Source organism: Carcharhinus amblyrhynchos, chromosome 6 (assembly GCF_965287045.1).
Source record: "Carcharhinus amblyrhynchos chromosome 6, sCarAmb.v2.hapA, whole genome shotgun sequence".
In the NCBI taxonomy this organism is placed as follows: domain Eukaryota; kingdom Metazoa; phylum Chordata; class Chondrichthyes; order Carcharhiniformes; family Carcharhinidae; genus Carcharhinus; species Carcharhinus amblyrhynchos.
Genome location: NC_137329.1, coordinates 58,943,274 through 58,966,315, shown reverse-complemented (window position 1 = coordinate 58,966,315; position 23,042 = coordinate 58,943,274). Strand labels below are relative to the sequence as shown.

Genomic DNA, 23,042 nt, shown 5'->3' with positions numbered 1-23,042 from the left:
AAATGGTGCTGCAAGCAAAAACCTTTTCTACGAAAAGGACTGCAGTGGAATTAATTGACATTAATAATATTGACATAATTAATTCATTTCTAATTTGTATGTGTCCTAGAACTGCACAGACTGGACAGCAGCATATTTGGAATAATGCTGCAACTAAGAAAACTGATCGGCACCAAGAGACTGCTGAAAACCTCCAAACTCGTTTGTGGCTGGTATTCTCTGGTGCCGCTGCAGTGAATAGAGTTATGGCTGGAACACCAAATTTTCTGTTCTCACCGCAGTTGGATAAGAATTAGCGAGATTGGAGAATCCCACTCAAGACATTCAGCAAAAAAGCAAAGCAAGTAGAATTGTGAGCATATATGTTGGGAGCTGTTTTAAATTATACAATGTACAGGCCAGTCTCCACCAACTCTCTGACAGTCTATCTTACCCAGGTCCTTTCCCCTGCCCCATCTCCCTAACTCCACACATTTACCATGACTAATCCATCTAACCTACACATTTTGGGACATCAAGGGCAATCTTACCACAGCCAATCCACCTAACCTGCATATCTTTGGACTGTGGGAGGAAACCGGAGCACCTGAAGGAAACCACACAGACACAGGGGGAGAACGTGCAAACTCCACACAGACAGTCACCCAAAGTTTCTGGAGCTGTGAGGAAGCAGTGCTAACCACTGTGTCACTGTGCCGCCCTAACCACTGTGACACCGTACCACCCTGAAATGTATGCTCTTTGTTATAGTCATGACAAACAGTATGATGATTCAAATTAATAATTATTCATCAAAGATTGTTGCAAAGTCCAGATGAGATTCAAATCCATTGTAAAATATTATCCATAAGTAAATTACACAGTGCATATAAAAGGTATTTATCTCTCACAAAATGGAAGAAACAGTAATCAAAACAAAGTTTAAAAGTCCATATTTGTAATCTAGACACAAGGAAAAAGAGAGTCCTAGGAAATTGAGAAGTCAAAGGAACAAAGAACAGGAAAAAGGTTTTACTCAGCTAAGTTAAAGCAAGGAACAGAGAAAGGGCTCTGAATTAGAGACAGCTGCAAGAAGCATATTTAAAGTTAACTCGTAAGAAGCCAGACATTCAAGGTAATCAGAAGGTTGGTGATTTCTTATTGTAGGCTTCTGAAGCAGAGGTGTTCTGTTGGCATGGTTGGTTACCTGACAGAGTCTGTGGAAGATAAAGTTTGAATACATGTGATGATCCATGACAAATGAATATTGAAAGGAGGTTGAAACCCTGGAGGTGGATCCCTGGTGAAGATATTCGAGAGAAAACATTGTTTGTGAAAAGATTCCAAAATGTGGATTCTTTGAAAGGGGAGATTGGAAACACGTGGAATGCAGAGTTCCAATGAGATTAGTTAGCTCACAGTATGAAAAGCATCAAGCATCTGTTTGGGGAGAGGGGTTGAAATCTGCAGAGATTGTATTGATATGAGTTATCTGACCACATTTTGCCTATTCACATGGACTCTGTATTTACTGAGAACATTAGAACATAACTTGTGCTAGCCTTACAAATCTGTATACATCTATAAAGGTATAGTTGGTTGAAGTAGTGTATCATAGTTAATATTTTATTGTTTGATAAATGTTTTATTCTTTTGTTATCATCAGCGGTTCTATGAATTTGTTCATCCATGTATCTAAACAAGCAATAAAAGTTAGTATCTATCATGCTGGATTTCATCCTGGGATTTGAGTTTGATTTGATTTTATTTATTATTGTCACATGTATTAGCATACAGTGAAAAGTATTGTTTCTTGAGCACTATGCAGATAGAGCATACCATTCATAGAGAAGGAAAGGAGAGAGTACAGAATGTAATGTTACAGTCACAGCTGGAGTATAGAGAAAGATCAACTTAATATAAGGTAAGTCCATTCAAAAGTCAAATGGCAGCAGGGAAGAAGCTGTTATTGAGTCAGTTAGTACATTGGATCTGACTTGTCCAGTAATAACATCAGCTGGGATTTAAACACTGGCCACAAAAGGGTTTCTGTGTGTTACCTTTTGTGCAAGTTGGTTGCTTGTCTGTCCATGTTCCATTTTGTTGACAACTTATCTGCGCACTGCCATTCAGAATAAATGAATCATCGCAGGTGAAGTGTGCAATAGTGCCCAGAGTTGCAAAGGTCTGATTTATCTGCCCACTTCCTGGAAGAATTATTCGTTGTCCATTCAGTGGTACACCAGGAACAGGACAGCTCTTACTCTCTAGAACTAAAGAACAATGTAATGCTTTCAGAATATTATTCAAATCATACTGAATGATTAACTCAGGAATTATATCAACATGAGGGTCCTCTCTATAATGATAGATAATAAAAAGCATTATGTTGGCAAAAAGAATAATGTGTATGCCGCTTAGATCAAATTCTAAGTGACCAGTGAAACATTATGACCAGGATTCTCCCAAAAAGGAAGTGCAGGAACAGGGGAGAATTTCCCATCCATTTTTTGGGCGTACTTATCCGAACAAATCTCTAGCACTCTGTGCTTCGCCAGCCTACACAACTCCACCCCTACCCCTACCCCACCCGATTGGTGGCCTAACCGACTGCCCCCTCTGCCTCCCGGGCCAATCCCAATCGCCAGTCCATGGCCAGTGCCAGATCTAACCTCCCACCATTCCCAAGGCCAACAATGACTTCCCTGATGGCCATTCCAAACACTGCCCCATGGCCAGTCCTGATCATCCCCTCACTCCCTCCCTGACCAATCCCTTGCAAAGTGGCAGCGGATCTCCCCAGTCAGGCCCCGCAACTCTAGGAGACCGTGCCCCAGTATGCTCCATCTCCTTCTAGGCCTGTCCCCTTGGCACTGCCTGATGCACCCTTGGCACAGCTGGGTATTCAGTGGGCAGTGCCATGGTGCACAGTCAGCAGTGCCAGGCTGAAACTGCCAGACTTGCAGTGCCCAAGGGGCATCCCCCTGCCCCTGACTTCCTGGGGGTCGACAATGTCCTCTGTCTCACCAGCAAGATAAGCATGCCTATTCCCCATTGGTGGGGGGCAGTTGTAAACCCCGCTGAGGGGAACCTCTCCCGGCTCGGGGTGGAGTGGAAGGGGTGGAGAGACACTAGCAGGCCTGGAGATTATTGTCCCAGGCCTGCTAGTCATATTGAAAATCAGATTTCCAGATGATGATCAGCCCCGCGTTGATTTTCGATGTCAGTTGTGAGTCCCGCTAGAGACTGATGTCTCCTGACCCGCTGCGCCAAGCTGGGAGAATCCCAATGCATATACGTTACAAGCAGAATATACTGTATGTAACCAGCAGGATATATTAGGTGCAATTTTCCCAAAACATTTTATGAAAAATTTAATGAAAATTTTATGAACAAAATTCTAAGTGCTAAACAAGCAAGAAATTGGGAGAGAGTCTGATGACGTGTACCCAGACTTGAAACGTTGGCTCTAATCTCTCTCCACAGATGCTGTCAGACCTGATGAGACTTTCCAGCATTTTCTAAATATATTAATGATTACATGCACCAGATTATGTCACTGGGAGGGGAAAATCACGCAATGAGCATTCTCCAGCCCAATCACATTTGACCCCTCTTGCGGGAGTCTTTGCCATAATGCAATTTGTACTTGCACGTGTAAGGCCAGAGAATCGCCCCCATTGTGTTTGTGATCAGGAGATCATTTTACATGTGTTATCTGGACAAGTATGTGTCACTGTAGGACATCGTTTGCAAGACCAATAGGACATGTTGGACACGATCTTGCCACCTCATCCTGCTCATCAATTAGCGTGGCAAGACAGCAAAATAGCACGCAATGCTAAAAATCAGGTTCACCCCTGGCGCTGAACAGTTTCGTATCTTCCCAGCCCCTCTTCATTATCATGAATTTGAATGAGTTTTGATATTATTAGTGAGGCCGGCATGCTAATGACCACCTCCTAGACTCTCCCCAGCTCACTGTCTTGATGTGATGCTGGCACAAATCACAAATGCTCAGTAAAAGTGTTGTTCAGGCGCAGTAGTAGCGAGCAGGATCAAGAGGTAAGTCCCACTGAGCACCAACCCCTGGGATGCAGAGGGGACACTCAGGAGCTGTCATGACGTGGGGTGGGTGGATTGCATGGGTGAAGGGCTTTGGATGGGGGTACTCAGGTCATGGGTCGGCACTGGCTTGGGACTTGTGTTGCATGCGTTCCTCCTGGCCAGTGAACAACCCCGAAGGGGTTGCTTGTGAGGTCGACTCCCAACCCCACTGATGTCACAGTGGTAACCCTGCCACATGTCTGGTGTAAGAAGTCTCAACACCAGGTTAAAGTCCAACAGGTTTATTTGGTAGGAAAAGCTAGTGGCACCCCATGTTTACTCAATCCAACACTGGCATCTTCACAATATGTCTGCTGGATAGGCTCTGTGGTTTATCGCAGACATTCCATCCCAGGGCCCAGTAACAGAAAGACAAATCAAGTCTGGCATCTGCTGCTCCAATCAAGGGAATTCAGCAGATGTCAACACAATTCCTCATACTGCATGGATTATGTAGTGCTGCCTTCAATGGGAACTCATCCCATGATAGTCATAAGGGTGCTTCCCCACCATCTGTCTGAACTGCAAGATATTCCTGGAAATCACTGCAACAGGTAGATGCACTCAGGTTTATATTTCAGCCCAACGGGAACCCTGTCACAGCCACTTACGCTCTTCATGTCCACCATGGCAAGGATGTGGCAAGGGTAGACAGACCATTGTGGCGCCAGGGATGCTATCAGGTTGCCAAAGTCTAGAATCATGGGGACACAGGTTGCTGGGACAGAGTGAGAGATCCAGGATGGATAACATTACTGACTCTCTCTCTCTCTAATTTGCTCCCCTTCACAAATCTCTCCTCCCTGAGCATGCAAAAGGAATTATGGGTTTCACATCAGAGCCAGTTGAGCTGGTTGTAATACTTGTGGCTGCTGAGGAGCAGGAGGAGGAGGCGTCCGCCTGTTGCAAGATCATCCAAGCCCGAGGCAGCGGCAGGAAGACACAACCGCACATTAGTCTGAGGGGAGGGCCAGAAGACGTCAGAAATGGGGACCTATACAGAACCCATGTGTCCTTTAATGGGCTGCTGGATACCACGTGCTGCTGCAGACCCCAGCTCAGTAAGGAAACAGTGTGGCACCTGTGTCATGTCTTGGCAGAACTGGCATCTCGTGGGATAGGAGAACACAAGTTGCTGGTGGCAGTGAAGGTCATAGCAGCCCTCAACATCTATGCCATCAGGTCCTTCCAGGCCTCCAGGGGAGATTCTGTGGCATCACCCAGTCCTCCATGCACAAGTGAGTCCATGAGGTCACGGATTCCATGTATGCCAGGGCAGGCCACTACTTCAATTTCTACTTGGGCCAGGCCCATCAGGAAGCCCAGGCTGCAGACTTCAATATCATTGTTGGGATACCCCAATTGCAGGGGCTTTAGATGGCATGCATGTCACCCCATTGTCCCCATACAATCAAAGGGTGCCATTCATCAACAGAAAGAAGCTTCACTCTCTGTGATGTTCAGATAGTCTGTGACTGGTATGTGCACATCACCAAGGCAGCATGCATGACAGCTTCATCTTGTGGTGTTCTGACATCCCCAGCCTCTTTGAGGACCACCCCACACGCTGGGATGGCTGGTAGGGCCAAGAGCTACCCGCTGAGGTCATGGCTGATGCTGCCAGTGCAGAGGTCCCAGACTAAGGCAGAGACTCATTATAATGAGGTCCATGCTGCCACCCAGTTCGTCACTGAGTGGTGCATCGGACTCTTGAAAATGTGGTTCCACTGCCTGGACCATCCTGGCAAGTGTAGCCCCCTGAGGATCTCCCACTTTGCTGTGTACTCCACAACCCAGTTCAGCAGCAGAGGGACATTCTGGAGAGGTGGGGGGGAACCAGAGGAATGCTCCTGGGGAGGGGGAGGAGGAGGAGGAGGAGGCTGCCCAGTGGGATGTGAAGGAAATCACTGAGGAGAAGCCAAAGGATTGAAGGCAAGCAATGGCAAGAATCTGGCAGAGCAGGGCAGTGAAAGAGGCCTTAATCGCAACAAGGATCTCTGACTATGGCTCATGGTGTATGCCACCCCTACCACCCCTCCTGGAGCCTTCAACCTCCGCACTGCCCTACCCCTCCTTCCCCACCATGCCAACATCCTGCAACGTCATCATGCCAAAGTGATGGGCCCAGATTTGCCATGTTAGTGAGATACTGGTCAAGGCAGGAGGATGATGATGACTTGCTGTGCAGAACACTGATGCAGCCCTGGTACCACACAAGTCTGACTCCTTCCTGGTCTCTGACTGCACACTGGCACCTAGGCCCCCACCCTAGTGAGAATTTGGGGGACCACTGTCCATCCCACTGTTCCAGCAGTTGAGGATGGGGGAGCCATCCCAAGGTTAGGTCAGTGCTAGGGATGCCATGCCAGTCTGTCATAGTGGGCAACCACGGCACCGACTGCTGGGGCCACTTTGGATGAACACTTGGAGTGCCACAGCAATCAGGGCACAGGCGCTGGGAAGTAGCGAATCACATATGCCTAGGGCTGAAGGGCCTCTCTCGCGTAGAATGCAAGTCAGCGTCTCAATGCATATGGTTGGGATACCATCAGGTCCTTGGGAGGCGGATCACAGACAGATTAGTCACAGCTGTGGGGTGCAAAATTTCTAAGTGACAATAGAATTCTAACTATTGCATGCCCTCTTAATCTTAAGTGGCCTACCCCTACGTCCAGGTGCCCCTCAGGATGTGTAATCAGAGATAGAGGCAGTCAGCTGTGTTACACCCCTCATGGTCTGTGATGCCCTTGGTGGGCATCCCCTGGGGGGTTCGGACCTAGAGGGCCCTGGCCTCTATCCTTGATTGGGTATCAAGGATGTAGCCATGCAACCCTATACATTCTGCTGCCTCAGCGATGCACTGTTGTCAGGAAGGAAGATTCTGAAGCACTGCGGCCAGCAGGGTCTCCTGGGTGAAAAGCCCTAGCATGGTCTCCAGCACTTCCTCCTCCCTCGGAGTGGGCCCTTGGTACACTCCACGGGACAAGCAGGGCAGTTGGGTGAGCTTTAGAGGGCCGCTGAATCACCTGGTTCTGCCAGTCCTAGAGGCCTACTATGGTGTGCCTCATTTTCTTTCTGCACTGATCCCCATACCAGTGCACGGGCACTGACTGCAGCTGCCACCACTTCCTAGGCCTCATTGCTGGCCCGTTCCCTTGGGCCGCCGACAGTCTTGGGGGTAGAAGATAGTCCTCTTCTCTTCCACAGCATACAGCAATCATCCCAGCTCCCTCTCTTTTTCACCATTTTCTCACCGTTTTCCTCAGCGAGGAAAGTAATGGGAACTTATGGCACTCTGTGCAAAACAAAAGCCGCAATGCAAATCCTGCCAGTGTGTGGTGGTGGTGTTGGGGGAGGGGGGATTGTGTGCATGCGTGTGTGTGTGTGTGTGTGTGTGTGTGTGTGTGTTTGTGTGTGTGCGCGCTTGCATTCACCTGTAAAGCTAACTGTTGAGCTCTAGAGGAATCCACTGCGCAAGTGCCCCCGTTCTCCCAGTAAGTATATGGGAGATCTGTGGCCATCGCTCCGCAATCACCAATCCTCCTCCCTACTGATCACCACACCCACAGATCAAACCCCATTCTACACAGTCCCCCCTTCCCTCCTCTCCTACAGACCTCCCTCCACCTCTCCCCATCAGCGCCATGTCCTGAGGGCCCTGCCACCTCCATCTTGCCCCTTCCAGATGATAGCGTCCAGGGCTTGTTAATGGTATGCTTAACCATGTCCTTAATATTAGAACAGCCTCACAACCTTCCTGGGCGTGAGGCTGATTTCACGGCAATAGAGGATTGGCAAGATCACAAGAGGTGAGAAACCAGGTGCAAACCTGATCTTTAGCCTCTTGCCTTATCTTACTGGCTCGCCACCCAATTGACTGATGTGGTGAGCCGGTAAGATCGAGCCCTTAAAATTTGTTTGGGAAGATTCTGTCCATTGTGTGTGTGATCAACAAGATATACTGGGCTGGAATTTTATATAGCCATAAGGATCCCAGAGCCATTTAAAAATGGAGGGGACCCCATTCAGGAATTAAGACCCCATTCCCGGCATCCTGAATTTGTAGCACAGGGTAAAACTGCAGATGTTGAGCCCACACCCTGCAGTCCCAACCTGGCTGGTTTCATTGTGAGACCAGGCACCTCCGAGCCTCCTGCAGTTTTTGTGAAAGCCACGGCTTCGCCATGACTTGTATTTCACAGTCCCTCAGAGTTTGAATGTGGGAACGTTTTGAAAGGTAAAGTCAAAAGTTCTTACTCATCTTCCATGCCAGTTCATCCCTTTTCCTAATCAACTCTCACAGGCCCATAGTCTCTCATATCCCCAATACGACCTCATAACAGATTTATGCCCATTCATTCAGCATATACTCTGTACAGAACCAAGGAACCTCATAGTAACAACAGAATGTCTGAATTTGGTTAAAATATCCATTCAGAATTTTCTTCAAAAAACTGCTCTTACTACAACCCTATAATAGTGTCACTCATCCAAACCTTAAAAATATCAGTAACATAAGCTGTAAGCACTTGACAAATCTTTATCTTGTGCAAATAAACTTTCAGCCATTGACATTGCAGATATCAGGAAAAAAAAGCTTATTACAATATCATAAAGCTGTCAATCAAGCAAGCTTTTTCTCCAACCTGTCAACAAAGTTAATCCTTTTATGGAGGTCCAGGTTCTCAGTGAAGCTTGCATATTGCGGTTAAGAAGAAAAAGTCAGAGAGTGAGGTTAGTTGAGTTGTTTCTGCAGAGAGCCATCATGGACATGACAGACTGAATGATTTTCTTCTATGTTGCAACCTTTTTAGAATTCTAAATGTTGATGCAGTCAAAATGAAATATTCCCTGAGGAGTGACCCTACTATACCTGACAAGTACTTAATGTTAACACTAAACCGCAGTATTGAAAACTGGAGCTTCACAAATACTTAATGTTGACACAAGTAAAGGGATTATCTAACACTCACATTGGATCCAAGAGAGTACCCCATAGAATCGTTACAGCACATTTGGCTCATCATATCTGTACTAGTTCTCTAAATGAGCAATTACCTAGTTTCATTTCTCCGCTTTCTCCTAGATTACTTATTAATGACACTGGAGTCAAAGAAGCTATTAATGTTGACATTCATAAATCTGATAATCATAGAATCCCTAAGTGCAAAAGGAGGCCATTTGGCCCATCGAGTGTCCACCGACAAAACAATCCATCCAGGCCCTAACCCCACATATTTAACTCGCTGATTTTCCCTAACCCATACGTCTTGTGACATTAAGGGGCAATTTTAGCACAGCCAATCCATCTAATCTGCACATCTTTGGACAGTGGGAGGAAACCCACACAGACATGGGGAGAAGATGTAAACTCCACATAAACAGTCACCCAAGACTGGAATTGAACCCAGGTCCCTGGTACTGTAAGGCAGCAACGCTAACCACCGTGCCACCATGCCATTCTTGGAGTCAAGCTGCGATTAATGTTGATATTGCAGCCGATGGGTGAGTTAAGGGAGTGCTTAATGTTAACACTGGAACTAAGCAAGTACAAAATATTGACACTGAAGTCAAGGAAACATCTAATGTTGACACAAGAGCCACAGAAGTGGTTCATGTTGACAAGGGAGAATGTAGCATTGTCAATGAAACCTCAAGTTAAAAGAGGAATAAAAAAGTAATCAATTGTTGACACTGCAGCCAAGAGATTACTTAATTTTAACAGTGGAATAAAGGTAGCAATTAACATCGACATTAGTTCATAAAACTTCATGGGCAAGCACAAAGTAACTTCTCCATCTCCTTTATGGATAGCTTATCTGTCCTTCACTGATACGTGCTGGTTGTTAAATAATATCCCCCAGTGGTATGACAAAACATTATCCTTGTGAACCTGGAATTGGAACCTGTTCACTCCATATTTCTATCATCTTTTACATCAATCAAATACATTTTTGAAAGTTCAGGAAGTTTTATGCTGTGGACCCATTACCAGTAAGAACTAGGTTCGCACTGGTTTCATTCATTTCATCTGGGACCCAGCAGAAAGAAGAGGCTACCTCCAATTCCTCCACCCATTTGCCTCACCTAGACTGGTTTGTAAAATGAGATTAGCACACTAACCTTGCAAGCCTTTGATCCACGTTGGTCTTGTGTTAGTGATGGCAAGACACCAAAATCAGCCATGCTGCCACATTTTATCCGAAGTTTCTCACTTTGTTACTCCAAAGGGAGGACTCAGGGAGATTAGTGAACAGACGTAGCATTAATAGGTTGGAAAACAGGAGGCAACTTAGAGGAAAAACCCATGAATCCGGAGGAGAACACGGGAGATTTGATCTTTTAAGTTTTTGGGGGCATAATCATAAATGTATTTGTTATACTCATATTTCTATATTTTTCTTGATAAGGGACAGAGCATATGTCACCACTTTTTTCACAACAATGTTGTTTCTGCTTCTCAATACACAGGGTATTAAAAGTGTCTTACCACAGCGCGGTGTACTCGTGCTCCAGTTCCCATCCAGTTGACAAGTGACAATGTTACTTCCAACTAACTGGAAATTAGCATCACAGCTGAAGTAGATCTGGGAACCAAATCGGAAATCGTCTCCTTCCACTGTGCCACTGACTGGAGCCACGGGATTCCTACATATCACCACTGACAGGTCACACAGTTGATAAACGCATTTTATTACAGACATTTAAATAAGTTCTGCAGTCATGCAAGTGCAAAAACATTTAATAATTTACTGGATTTTGAAAGACAAGGAGAGTCTCTTCTTTTGGCTCAGCCTAACTGAGACAATAACAAGTCTAATTTCTGGAACCCTTAGGAGGACATGGCAGACCTCACCCTCACCAGGTGAATGAAAGTCTTCAACTCCTGGTCCTCTAATAGGAGAGATGAAGGGCCTCAGTTTCCTGGCTTCCTCACCAGGTGACTGAAAAGCCAAAGTCTCCTGCAGTCCTCAATAAGAGAATGGGCAGGCATCAATCTCCCGAGTCCTCATCAATTTGCACTCAGTCAATTGTCCCAGGAGATAACAGAGAGATAATTCCCAGTGCTGGAGTTCTCCCAGATCTGCTGGTATAGTTCTGACAAAACTGGAAAACAGGAGATAGTGTTTTCCTTGAGACTCCTCAAATAATTGGAGTTTCTACTAAACTTCTGCTAAAGTTAGGGCAATGGACCAGGAGAAGCTTTGGAGAAATTTCCAGTAGAAAGTCTTTCATTTCTGCTTCAATAAGTTATTATATTGTGACAAAGATTAGGATATGTGGATTCTCGGGGCAAATAGTTGAATGTTGGAAAACTGGCTAAAAAATGGAAAACAGAAAATTGGGTTAAGGATAGTTGCTTAGAATATGATATTCCATACAGGCATTGCTGGGAACACAGTTATTCATAATTTACATCAATGATTTGGACTTAAGAGCAAATAGCGCAAATCAAAATTCGCAGATGGTAACAAACCAAAGAAGAATGCAACATAATACAACAGCTTGCAAACTGGACAGTTAAATGACAAATGTGAGGTGATACTGTTTAATTGAAAACATTGAAACATCATCTCCAGCTTAGAAACAAAACGAGTAGAATAGAAGAGCAAGGAGATCTAGGGATACATTAAAAGCAGCATCACAATATTTTTTTAAAAAGCATTGAAGAAAAGCCCTCCTACTCTCCATGACAACCTATGCTGCCTGGCGTGCCGAGTATTGCCAGCATTTTATGTTTCTAAAGTAAAGTCTATTTATTCATTACAAGTAAGGTTTACATTAACACTACAATGAGGTTACTGTGAAATTCTCCTCTTCACCACAGTCCGGCGCCTGTTTGGGTCAACACACCAAACCAGCACATCTTTCAGACTGTGGGAGGAAACCGGAGCACCCGGAGGAAACCCATGCAGACATGGGGAGAATGTGCTGGGCAAATATAGGCTGGTTAGCTTAATTATTGAAGTGGGGAAAATGCTTGAATCTATCATCAATGAAGAAATAACAAGACACCCGGATATAAATTGTTGAATTGAGCAGATGCAGCATGGATTCACGAAAGGCAGGTCATGTTTAACTAATTTACTGGAAGTATCTGAGGACATTACAAGCACGGTGGACAACGGGGAACTGATGGATGTAGTATATCTGGATTTCCAGAAGGCATTCGACAAGGTGCCACATCAAGTTCTGCTGCATAAGATCAAGGTGCATAGTGTTACGAATAATGTATTAGCATGGATAGAGGACTGGTTAACTAACAGAAAGCAATAAGTGTGGATAAATGGTTGTTTTCCTGATTGGCTATCAGTGTCTACTGGTGTGCCTCAGGGATCAGTGTTGGGATCACAATTGTTTACAATTTCCATAGATGATATGGTGTTAAAGACCAAGCATAGCATGTCAAAACTTGCAGATGACACTAAGATGAGTGGTAGAGCAATGTGTGCAGAGGACACTGAAAGTCTGCAGACAGATATAGATAATTTAAGTGAGTGGTTAAAGGTCTGACAGACGGAGTACAATGTTGGTAAATGTGATGTCATCCATTTTGATAGGAATAACAGCAAACTGGACTATTATTTACATAGCAAAACATTGCAGCATGCTGCTATGCAGAGGGACCATGGTGTTCTTGTGCATGAATCACAAAAAGTCAGTTTGCAGGCGCAGCAGGTACTTAAGAAGGCAAATTGAATTTTGTCCTTCATTCTAGAGGAATGGAGTTTAACCACGGGGAAGTTATGTTGCATCTGTGTAAGGTGCTGCTGAGGCCACACCTGGAGTACTATGTAAAGTTTTGGTCTCCTTACTTGAGAAAGTATGTATTGGCATTGGAGGGGATGCAGAGGAGATTCATTAGATTGATTCTGGAGTTGAGATGGTTGGCTTAAGAGGAGAGACTCAGTTAGACTGGCACTATAGTCATTGGAATTTAGAAGAATAAGGGAGGATCTTATAGTAACACAAAATTATGAATGGAATAGATATGATAGAAGCAGCGAAGTTGTTTCCACTGGCAGGTAAAACTAGAACTAGAAATAGCCTCAAAATAAGGGAGAGCAGATTTAGGACTGAGTTGAGGAGGAACTTCTTCACCCAAAGGGTTGTGAATCTGTGGAATTACTTGCCCAGTGAAGCATTTGAGGCTACCTCGTTGAATGGTTTTAAGGAAAAGATAGATTTTTGAACAGTAAAGGAATTAAGGGTTATGGTAAGTGGGTGGGTAAGTGGAACAATAATTTTGCTGAATGGCAGAGTAGCATCGAGGGCCCAGATGGCCTTTCCTGCTCCTAGTTTTTATGTTCTAAGATATTTCTCGAGATATAGAATTTAAAAATAATGTGTTAATCATGTGTATAATACTAGTCAGGTTATAATTCAAATGTACATTTTAGTTTTGAATAGAACCATTGGAAAAAATGCAAAAATGAATTTCAAGGATAGTGCCAGAACTGAGAGAATACAAAAATCAAGAAATATGCTGGTATTTTCACTGTAGAAAACTGAAGGCTGAAAGATAATCTGATATATGTTTTTAAATTGTGAATGGATTGTACAGCTCAGATATGGAAAGTCTCCACATGCAGAAGAATTCAAAATTAAGGACTGTAAACTTAAGAACTTAATAATGAATTCAACAGTTGAATAAGGAGATATTTCTTCACTAGCAATTAGTTAGGTTGTGGAATAAACAGAAAGTGACATAGGCAAACAGTATAAATCAGTGATGGGCAACCTAGGCTAGTGAGGGGGCCACATGAGTGGCCCTCCTTCATCTCAGTGGGCCGCAAGATTGAAATTGGGCATGTTCACTAACTATGACTTTTGGATGAGATTGAATACATTTAATTTGAGCTGAATATTTAATAACAAATTATAGAAAATGCTTAATCATTCATATATTAATGGAATTGTCATCAATTTGAAGTGGAAAAAACAAAATAAAAGTTCTATTGGATGCAGAGGGAGTGCACACTTCTCACAGTCAGCACATTCCTTACTTTCATGTGCCCTTGCTTTATGTGCATTTCACTCCAGTTACGCAAATGGAAACCAGCAGAATGTGAACTCCATACATGGGCAACAGGCAACAAAATGTCTTGTGTGCTATACTCAGAACCCTGATGGACCGCATGGAAGCAGAGACCTACTATGTAGGAACCAATACAAGATCATGAGTCTGTATATAAAAAAGTTGAGTAGTCCAAAGATGTGAAGATTAAGTGTTTTTGCCATGCTGAATTGCTCCTTGGTGCCCATGGATATGTAGGTTAGGTGGAATAGCCATGGTAGATCTGCACGGCTATGGAGATGGGATGTAGGAATGGGTTGGGGTGTGATGGTCTTTCGGAGAGTTGGTGCAGACCTAATGACCTCCTTCAGCACTGTAGGGATTCTATGGTTCATTGCTTGACACATTGTACACAATGGAGTTTATCTCCTATTTGTTTTTGGGCAAGGCACCGAGTCTCTTGTCAGATCAACCAGCAGAAAGTGAACTTCCTGTAGCTTACATAGGAACATCGAACAGTACAGCACGGTACAGACCCTTTGGCCATCAATGTTGTGCCAAGCTATGTCCAAACCCAAGACCAAGCTATCCCACTCCCTCCATTCTGGTGTGCTTCTAGGGACTTATGATACCATGTAGTGTGCAGGTGGAGGAGGATTAAAGCCAACTCTTAGAAAGTCAAGAATCTGCAGCTAGTGATAGATTCTGACTGATTAGGTCAGCTATCATTGTCCAGTCCAAAGTTTTACAGAATCACAGAATACTACAGTGCACAAGAGCCCTTTGGTCCATCAAGCCTGCATTGATGCATGAAAGGCCCTGACCTGCCCAGTAATCCCACTTGCCAGCACTTAGCCCATAGCCTTAAATGCTATGTCTAGCCAAGTACTCATCCAAGTAATTTTTAAAAGATGCGAGGCATCCCACCTTCTCTACACTTGCAGGCAGCACATCCCAGACCATCATCAATCCCTGGGTAAAAAAGGTATTCCTCAAATCCCCTCCAACCTCCCACCTCTCACTTTTAACTTGTGTCCGTTTGTAACTGACCCTTCAACTAAGGTGAACAGTGCTCCCTAGCCTTCCTGCCCATGCCCCTCAATCTTGAACACCTCAATCAGGTAGCGCCTCTATCTTCTCTGCTCCAGAGGAAACAACACAAGCCTACCCAACCTTTCTTTATAACTTAAATATTCCATCCCAGGCAACAACCTGGTGTATCCCCTCTGCACCCCTTTCAGTGCAATCACATCCTTCATACAATGTGGTGGCCAGAACTGCACACAGTACTCCAGCTACGGCCTCATCAAAGTTCTATACAACTTCATCATGACCCCTCTGCTTTTGTAATCTATACCCCAATTGATAAAGGTAAGTGTGCCATATGTCTTTTTCACCACCCTGCTAACCTGCCTTTGTGCCTTCAGGGGTCTATGGACAAACATGCCAAGGTCCCTTTGTTCTTTGGAATTTCCCAATGTCAGACTTTTCACAGTTTACTTCCTTGTCAAATTACTCCTTCCAAAGTATATTACTTCACACTTTTCAGGGATTACATTCTATCTGCCACTTATCCACCCATTTGCCACCTCGTTTAAATCCTCCTGTAACTCAAGACACCCAACCTCACTGTTAACCACTTGGCCAATCTTAGTGATAAAGGCAAATTTACTGATCCTACACCCCACATCAATGTCATTTATATAAATAATGAACAATATGGGGCCCAGATCCCTGTGGTATGTCATTGGCCTCCAGTCACTAAAGCAGCCATCTATCATCACCCTCTATTTCCTACCGTTAAGCCAATTATGAACCCACCTTATCAGACCACCCTATATCCCATGTGCATTTGCCTTCTTAATAAGTCTCCCATGTGGGACTTTGTCAAAGGCTTTGCTGAAATTCATGTAAAATACATTAACCGCACTACCCTCATCTACACACTTGATTACATGCTCAAAAAATTCAATCAAAATTGACCTCCCACTGACAAAATCATGTTCACTATTCCTGATCAAACTTTGCCTCTCCAAATGGAGATAGATTCTCTTCTTCAGAATCTTCTCCAGTAATTTCCCAACTGCAGATGTGAGACTCACTGATCTGTAGTTCTCTAGCTTGTCTCTACAACCTTTCTTAAATAGTGGGACCACATTAGTTGTTCTCCAGTCCTCTGGCACATCCCCAGTGGCCAGACAGGAGTTAAAAATTTGAATCAAAGCCCCTGCAATTTCCTCCCTCATTCCCACAACAGCCTGTGACACAATTCATCTAGACCTGGACATTTGTCCACTTTTAAGCCCTCCAATATTAGACAGGATTTAGACAAAAGGAAAACTAACATGAGTAATAATGTTACAGGCGTGTTTGTTGCTCTTGAGCAAACAAGTGTACAGTGCCTTTCATAATCCAATACAGCAATCAAAAAACAATGTTGTACTGTCTGGATTTCTGCAAAAATTATTGAGTGACCACCACTGAAATGGAGCTATCCAGACCAGAGGGTGATGGGTGGGCTAATGTTGAAATGGAGCTATCCAGGTCTGAGGATAATAGAGGTTAGGGGAAATGGTGTGGTATTACTGTTCAGGTAGACCCCCTCATTGATGAGTCCCAACTCCCATTATCTTGGAGTGTACAAATTCTCACCTTGAGATCTACTTAAGTTTAATGTAACACATTTGGAAAGTGAACAACAAGATCCCAAAATTATGAAATATGCAATAGAATAGAAACATTGAACAAGTGCATAATCTAGCAACGAAAGTATAAAATTCTAGTAGAAATTATTTACTGAATTTCAAGTAAGTAAAAAAATTAAAAATAGCATTCTTGGGATTGAACCAAGCCTCGTCAGCAACCTTTACATCCATAAGAACATAAGACATAGGAGTAGGAGTAGGCCATCTATCCCTTCGAGCCTGCCCCGCCATTCAGTAAGATCATGGCTGATCTGAAGTGGATCAGTTCCACTTTCCCGCTTTCTCCCCGTAACCCCTAATTCCCTTATCTATCAGAAATCTACAACATACATTTACCTTTATGTATATAACATATACATATACCATACAATATACCTTTTGTTTTTACAGAATATTAATCTGTCAATTATTCACAAACTGTCTCCTCACTGTTTTTCTGAGATTTCTAAATTATTCTTACTCATGAGATTTTCACTAGCCAACTACTCCTTTTGAATAGAAGAGATCCCAGAAAAAGGACATTTTGAGTATCTGACCTCAACATCAAAAACAAACAAGAAATGGTCCATCACATTTTATCAGCAATCACAAAGGCTGAATATATTTTGTGGGTAGCACATAAAACTACCTTTCAAGCATGTCATCTGGGAGACATTCAAAATAAAATTCAGGAAGTTCATTAGGATCAGCTTGACGTAGGGCTCAACTTTAATTAAGCCTCTTTGGTAGGAGGAACAGATGTTCAGAATATTTCCCAAATGGTAAGAAATTAGAATGTGTAGATGTATCAAGGGACCTGGGTGTCCTTGTCTTTGTCCACAAGTCCTGAAAGATAGCAGGCAGCTGCTAATGAAATAGCATGCAGGAAGGCTACTGGAATATTAGCCTTTATCACAACAGGATTTGAATACAGGAGTAGTGAGGCCTTGCTTCAGTATTAAAGAATCTTGGTTAGGCTGTACCTGTCAATATTATAGAAGCTTGGTTACACCACAGTTGGATTACTGTGTGGAATTTTGGGCTCCTTATCTCAGAAAGCAGGGGGATGGGAACCTGAATTGTAGCTCCAGTGTACAGGGGGTTGAGAGTAGTGAAGTCATGAATAAGGTTTCAAGGTCACGGGAGTGTGTCAGCAGGCAGGAAGTTGGTTTGAGGTGTGTCTACTTCAACGCCAGGAGTATCCAGAATAAGGTGGGTGAACTTGCAGCATGGATTGGTACCTGGGACTTCATTGTTGTGGCCATTTCGGAGACATGGATAGAGCAGGGACTGGAATGGTTGTTGCAAGTTCCAGAGTTTAGATGTTTCAGCAAGATCAGGGAAGGTGATAAAAGAGGGGGAGGTGTGGCATTGTTAGTCAGGGACAGTACTATGGTGGCAGAAAGGACATTTGATGAAGACTCGTCTACTGAGGTAGTATGGGCTGAGGTTAGTAACAGAAAAGGAGTTTTCTATAGGCCTCCGAAAAGTTCCAGAGATGTAGAGGAAAGGACTGCAAGGGTGATTCTGGATAGGAGCGAAAGTAACAGAGTAGTTGTTATGGGGGATTTTAACTTTACAAATCTGACTGGAAAAGCTATAGTTCGAGTACTTTAGGTGGGTCAGTTTTTGTCCAATGTGTGACACAGTATGTAGATAGGCCAACAAGAGGCAAGGTCACACTGGATTTGGTAATGAACCAGGCCAGGTGTTAGATTTGGAGGTAGGTGAGCACTTTGGTGATAGTGACCACAATTTGGTTACGTTTACATTAGCGATGGAAAGGGATAGGTATATACTGCAGGGAAAGAGTTATAGCTGGGGGAAAGGAAATTATGATGAAATTAGGTGAGATTTAGGATGCATAGGATGTGGAAGGAAACTGCAGGGGATGAGCACAATTGAAATGTGGAGCTTGTTCAAGGAACAGCTACTGTGTGTCCTTAATAAATATGTACCTGTCAGGCAGGGAGGAAGTGGTCGAGTGAGAGAACCATGGTTTACTAAAGAAGTTGAATCGCTTGTAAAGAGGAAGAAGGAGACTTATGTCAAGATGAGACACGAAGGCTCAGTTAGGGTGCTTGAAAGTTACAAATTAGCCAGGAAGGGCCTAAAGAGAGAGCTAAGAAGAGCCAGGAGGGGACATGAGAAGTCTCTGGCAGGTAGGATCAAGGAAAACTCTAAAGCTTTCTATAGGTATATCAGGAATAAAAGAATGACAAGGGTAAGATTAGGGCCAGTCAAGGACAGTAGTGGGAAGTTGTGCGTGGAGTCTGAAGGGATAGGAGAGGCGCTAAATGAATATTTTTCGTCAGTATTCATGCAAGTAAGAGATAATGTTGTCAAGGAGATACTGAGATACAGGCCATTAGACTAGAGGGAATTGAGGTTCTTAAGGAGGAGGTGTTAGCAATTCTGGAAAGTATGAAAATAGGTAAGTCCCCTGGCCCGGATGGCATTTATCCTAGGATTCTCTGGGAGGCTAGGGAGGAGATTGCAGAGCCTTTGGCTTTGATCTTTAGGTTGTCATTGTCTACAGGAATAGTGCCAGAAGACTGGAGGATAGCAAATGTTTGAGAAGGGGAGTAGAAACAACCCTGGTAATTATAAACCATGATGTGGGTATGCCGGCGTTGGACTGGCGTAAACACAGTAAAAAGTCTGACAACGCCAGGTTTTAGTCCAACCTATTTATTTGATAATATACTCGCTAATTATAATTATAAACCAGTGAGCCTTACTTCTATTGTGGGCAAAGTTTTGGAAAGGATTGTAAGAGATAGGATTTATAATCATCTTGAAAGGAATAATTTGATTAGTGATAGTCAAGGTGGTTTTGTGAAGGGTAGGTTGTGCCTTACAAACCTTATTGAGTTCTTTGAGAAGGTGACAAAAGAGGTGGATGAGGGTAAAGCGTTTGATGTGGTATATATGGATTTCAGTAAAGCGTTTGATAGGATTCAACACAGTAAATAATTGCAGAAGATACGGAGGCATCAGATTGAGGGTGATTTAGCAGTTTGGATCAGAAATTGGCTAGCTGTAGGAAGACAGAGGGTAGTGGTTGATGGGAAATGTTCATTCTGGAGTTTATGCTAGTGGTGTACCACAAGGATCTGTTTTGAGGCCACTGCTGTTTGTCATTTTTATAAATGTCCTGGATTAGGGTGTAGAAGGACGGATTAGTAAATTTGCAGATGACACTAAAGTCGGTGGAGTTACGGACAGTGCAGACAGATGTTGCAGGTTACAGAGGGACATAGGTAAGCTGCAGAGCTGGGCTGAGAAGTGGCAAATGGAGTTTAATGCAGAAAAGTGTGAAATGATTCACTTTGGAAAGAGTAACAGGAATATAGAGTGCTGGGCTAATGGTAAGATACTTGGTAGTGTGGATGAGCAGAGAGATCTCGCTGTACATGTGCATAGATCCCTGAAAGTTGGCACCCAAGTTTATAGGGTTGTTAAGAAGGCGTATGGCGTATTAGCTTTTATTGGTAGAGGGATTGAGTTTCGGAGTCATGAGGTCATGCTGCAGCTGTACAAAACTCTGGTGCGGTCACAGTTGGAGTATTGCGTACAGTTCTGGTCGTCGCATTATAGGAAGGACGTGGAAGTATTGGAAAGGGTGCAGAGAAGATTTACCAGGAATTTGCCTGGTATGGTGGAAAGTCTTATGAGGAAAGGATGAACTTGAGGCTGTTTTCGTTACAGAGAGAAAGGTTAAGAGGTGACAATAGAGGCATATAAGATGATCAGAGGATTAGATAGGGTGGACAGTGTGAGCCTTTTTCCTCAGATGGAGATGGCTAGCATGACGGGACATAGCTTTAAATTGAGGGGTGATAGATATAGGATAGATGTCAGAGGTAGGTTCTTTACTCAGAGAGTAGTAAGAGCATGGAATGCCCTGCCTGCAACAGTAGTGGATTCGCCAACATTAAGGGTATTTAAATGGTCATTAGATAAACATATGGATGATATTGGAATAATGTAGGTTAGATGGGCTTTAGCTTGGTTTCACAGGTTGGTGCAACATCAAGGGCCGAAGGGCCAGTACTGCACTGTAACATTCTATGTTCTATTACTGCTGTAGAGGAATTGCAACAAAGATTCACCAGATTTGTTCCAAGGATGACGGGACTGTCTTATGAAGCAAGATCAGGTAAACTAGGCCTGCATTCTATAGAGTTTTGAAGAATTAGAGGTGAAACCTATAAAATACTTAGAAGAATAGACAAGGTAGATGCGGGTAAGATGTTTCCCAAGACTGGGACATCTTGAATTGCCGGGAGTGGAGGGGGGGCATAATTTCAAAACAAAGGAGAATGCCAGTTAGGACCAAGATGAGAAGAAATTTCTTTACATAGAGGGTTGTGAATCTTTTGAATTCTCTACCCCAGAGGACTGTGGAAGCTCAGTCACTGAATATATTTAAGATAGAGACTGATAGATTTCTGATTAATAACAACAGAGGGTTATGGGAATATTGGGAATTTTACTTCGTTGCACCCATTTTGTGGGTGGAAAAATTTCGTAAATTTAGGCATAAAGTGGCTAGTGGGAGAGGCACTCATTGTCATGCCCATTGCCATTTTATCACAGAAAAAAAATCATGATCAGGAGCCCATCCAAAATGGGTGGAACGTCAACTTACATGTTTTTGCATTCAGCACAATATAATCAGTGAGCTTCACACCCAATTGAGCTGGCTCGCCTGTCTTTACCACCTCGTTTGCCGCAGCCGGATCGGTCTGGAAAACACCTCCCCTATAAAAGTCGGATTCTGGCGCTTGATCAGTGAGGGTGAGTGAGGAGGTGAGTCTCTGCTTTCAAACTGCTCCGTGCTGCTCAGAGGGATTTGTTTCATGGCGGACATGTTGCACTTCAGGTCGGGGGTGACCTACAAATGTGTGGAAAGTAGGTGCTGTTGTTGTTCACGGAGTCCTACCTCAGATTCTCAGCATGGAATTGGATCTGAGGGCCGACCTCAGGTCTCAGGGATGCCTCTGGGTCCTACTGCAGGCAGCAGGAGGGACTGTTGCAATGGGGGATGTGCTGGAAACTCTGTGAAATGGCAGTGCTGCAGCCTCAGGAACTGTCAAATAGCAGTCACTAATGCATGGGTGCTGGGTGTGTGTTTCGGGGGGGAGCGGGGGCTGTGTTGCTAGGGGCTGTGAGGATAATGGGGGGGGCTGTGTCACTGGCAGGCTGTGGGGGGGGAATGGGGGACATGGGGTACCCACTTCAGACTTGGCTGATGATGCCTGTGCTACGGCCTGAGACTGAGGTGGACAGCCAATATAATGGGGCCCACATGGCCACCCGTTCAAATAGTAGAGAGGTGCAGAGAGTTCCTGAAGATGTGGTTCTGGTGCCTGGACTGTTCTGGCGAGGCCCTCTAATATAACCCCCTATATCATCCTGCATTGTGGTGGTGTGCTGTGCCCTACGCAACCTGGTATAGGAGCGAGGAGACCTTCTCGATGAAGAGGGTGTGGAGGCCGACCAACCGGGTGTCACTGAGGAGGAGGAGGCCGTTGAGCAGGGGGAGGAGAAGATCGAGGATGAAGAGCGACACCACCCAGATGCTGGAGGGCTGGTGGCAGCAAGGTCAGGCGTGGGAGGGCTGCAGTGATCAACACACACTTGGGCAATAGGAGGCTGTGCTGCCACATGTGAGTTCCAGAGTCCTCCCCGCCACAGCAACCCCCCCATCCCGCCAACCCCCAAAACCTGGAATCTGAGAATCTCCTGCAACATTGTCACACCGGGGTGGTGGGCCTGGGTTCACTGTGCTAATGAGTTTCTTTGGCAAACAGGGGGGTGATGATCACTCGCTAATCATCGATGATGCCTTGGTGCAAACTAGTCTGACTCCTACCTGAGATCTGCATACACGCTGGAACCTGGGCTCACATCTGGGTAGTAGATAAGGGATCACTAAATCCCCACACAAGGCTGGAATGGGTGGGGTGGGGAAGGGGAGGAAATCTCTCAAGAGTTCTGGGGATGTCATGGCAGATGTTATAAGTCACTGCCAATGCATGCCACTCACTGTAGCCAGTGATTTCTTTCAGCGCCTTCATTTTCTCAGTGACAGAGCACTGAAGGGCCTCCCCCACTAATGTCAACATACAGGGTCCCACCAGCGACCATCAAGGTAAAAACGTTCCTGTTAAACGCAAATCTGAGACAAATTAGTCACAAGTGGGTGATGAAATAACATTTATTTGTGCCAATAATAGTGTCTTAAT

The 23,042-nt window shown here is 44.3% G+C and overlaps 1 protein-coding gene across 1 annotated transcript in view; it reads right to left on the bottom strand.

The window, feature by feature from the left end:
- The window catches only part of pamr1a (peptidase domain containing associated with muscle regeneration 1a), a 114,096-nt gene that overhangs the window by 32,584 nt on the left and 58,470 nt on the right, over window positions 1-23,042 (bottom strand). Inside the window, exon 7 of the mRNA XM_080191622.1 lies at window positions 9,476-9,481. Coding sequence (XP_080047748.1) covers window positions 9,476-9,481 — 6 coding nt within the window. The remainder of the gene's footprint in view (window positions 1-9,475; window positions 9,482-23,042) is intronic.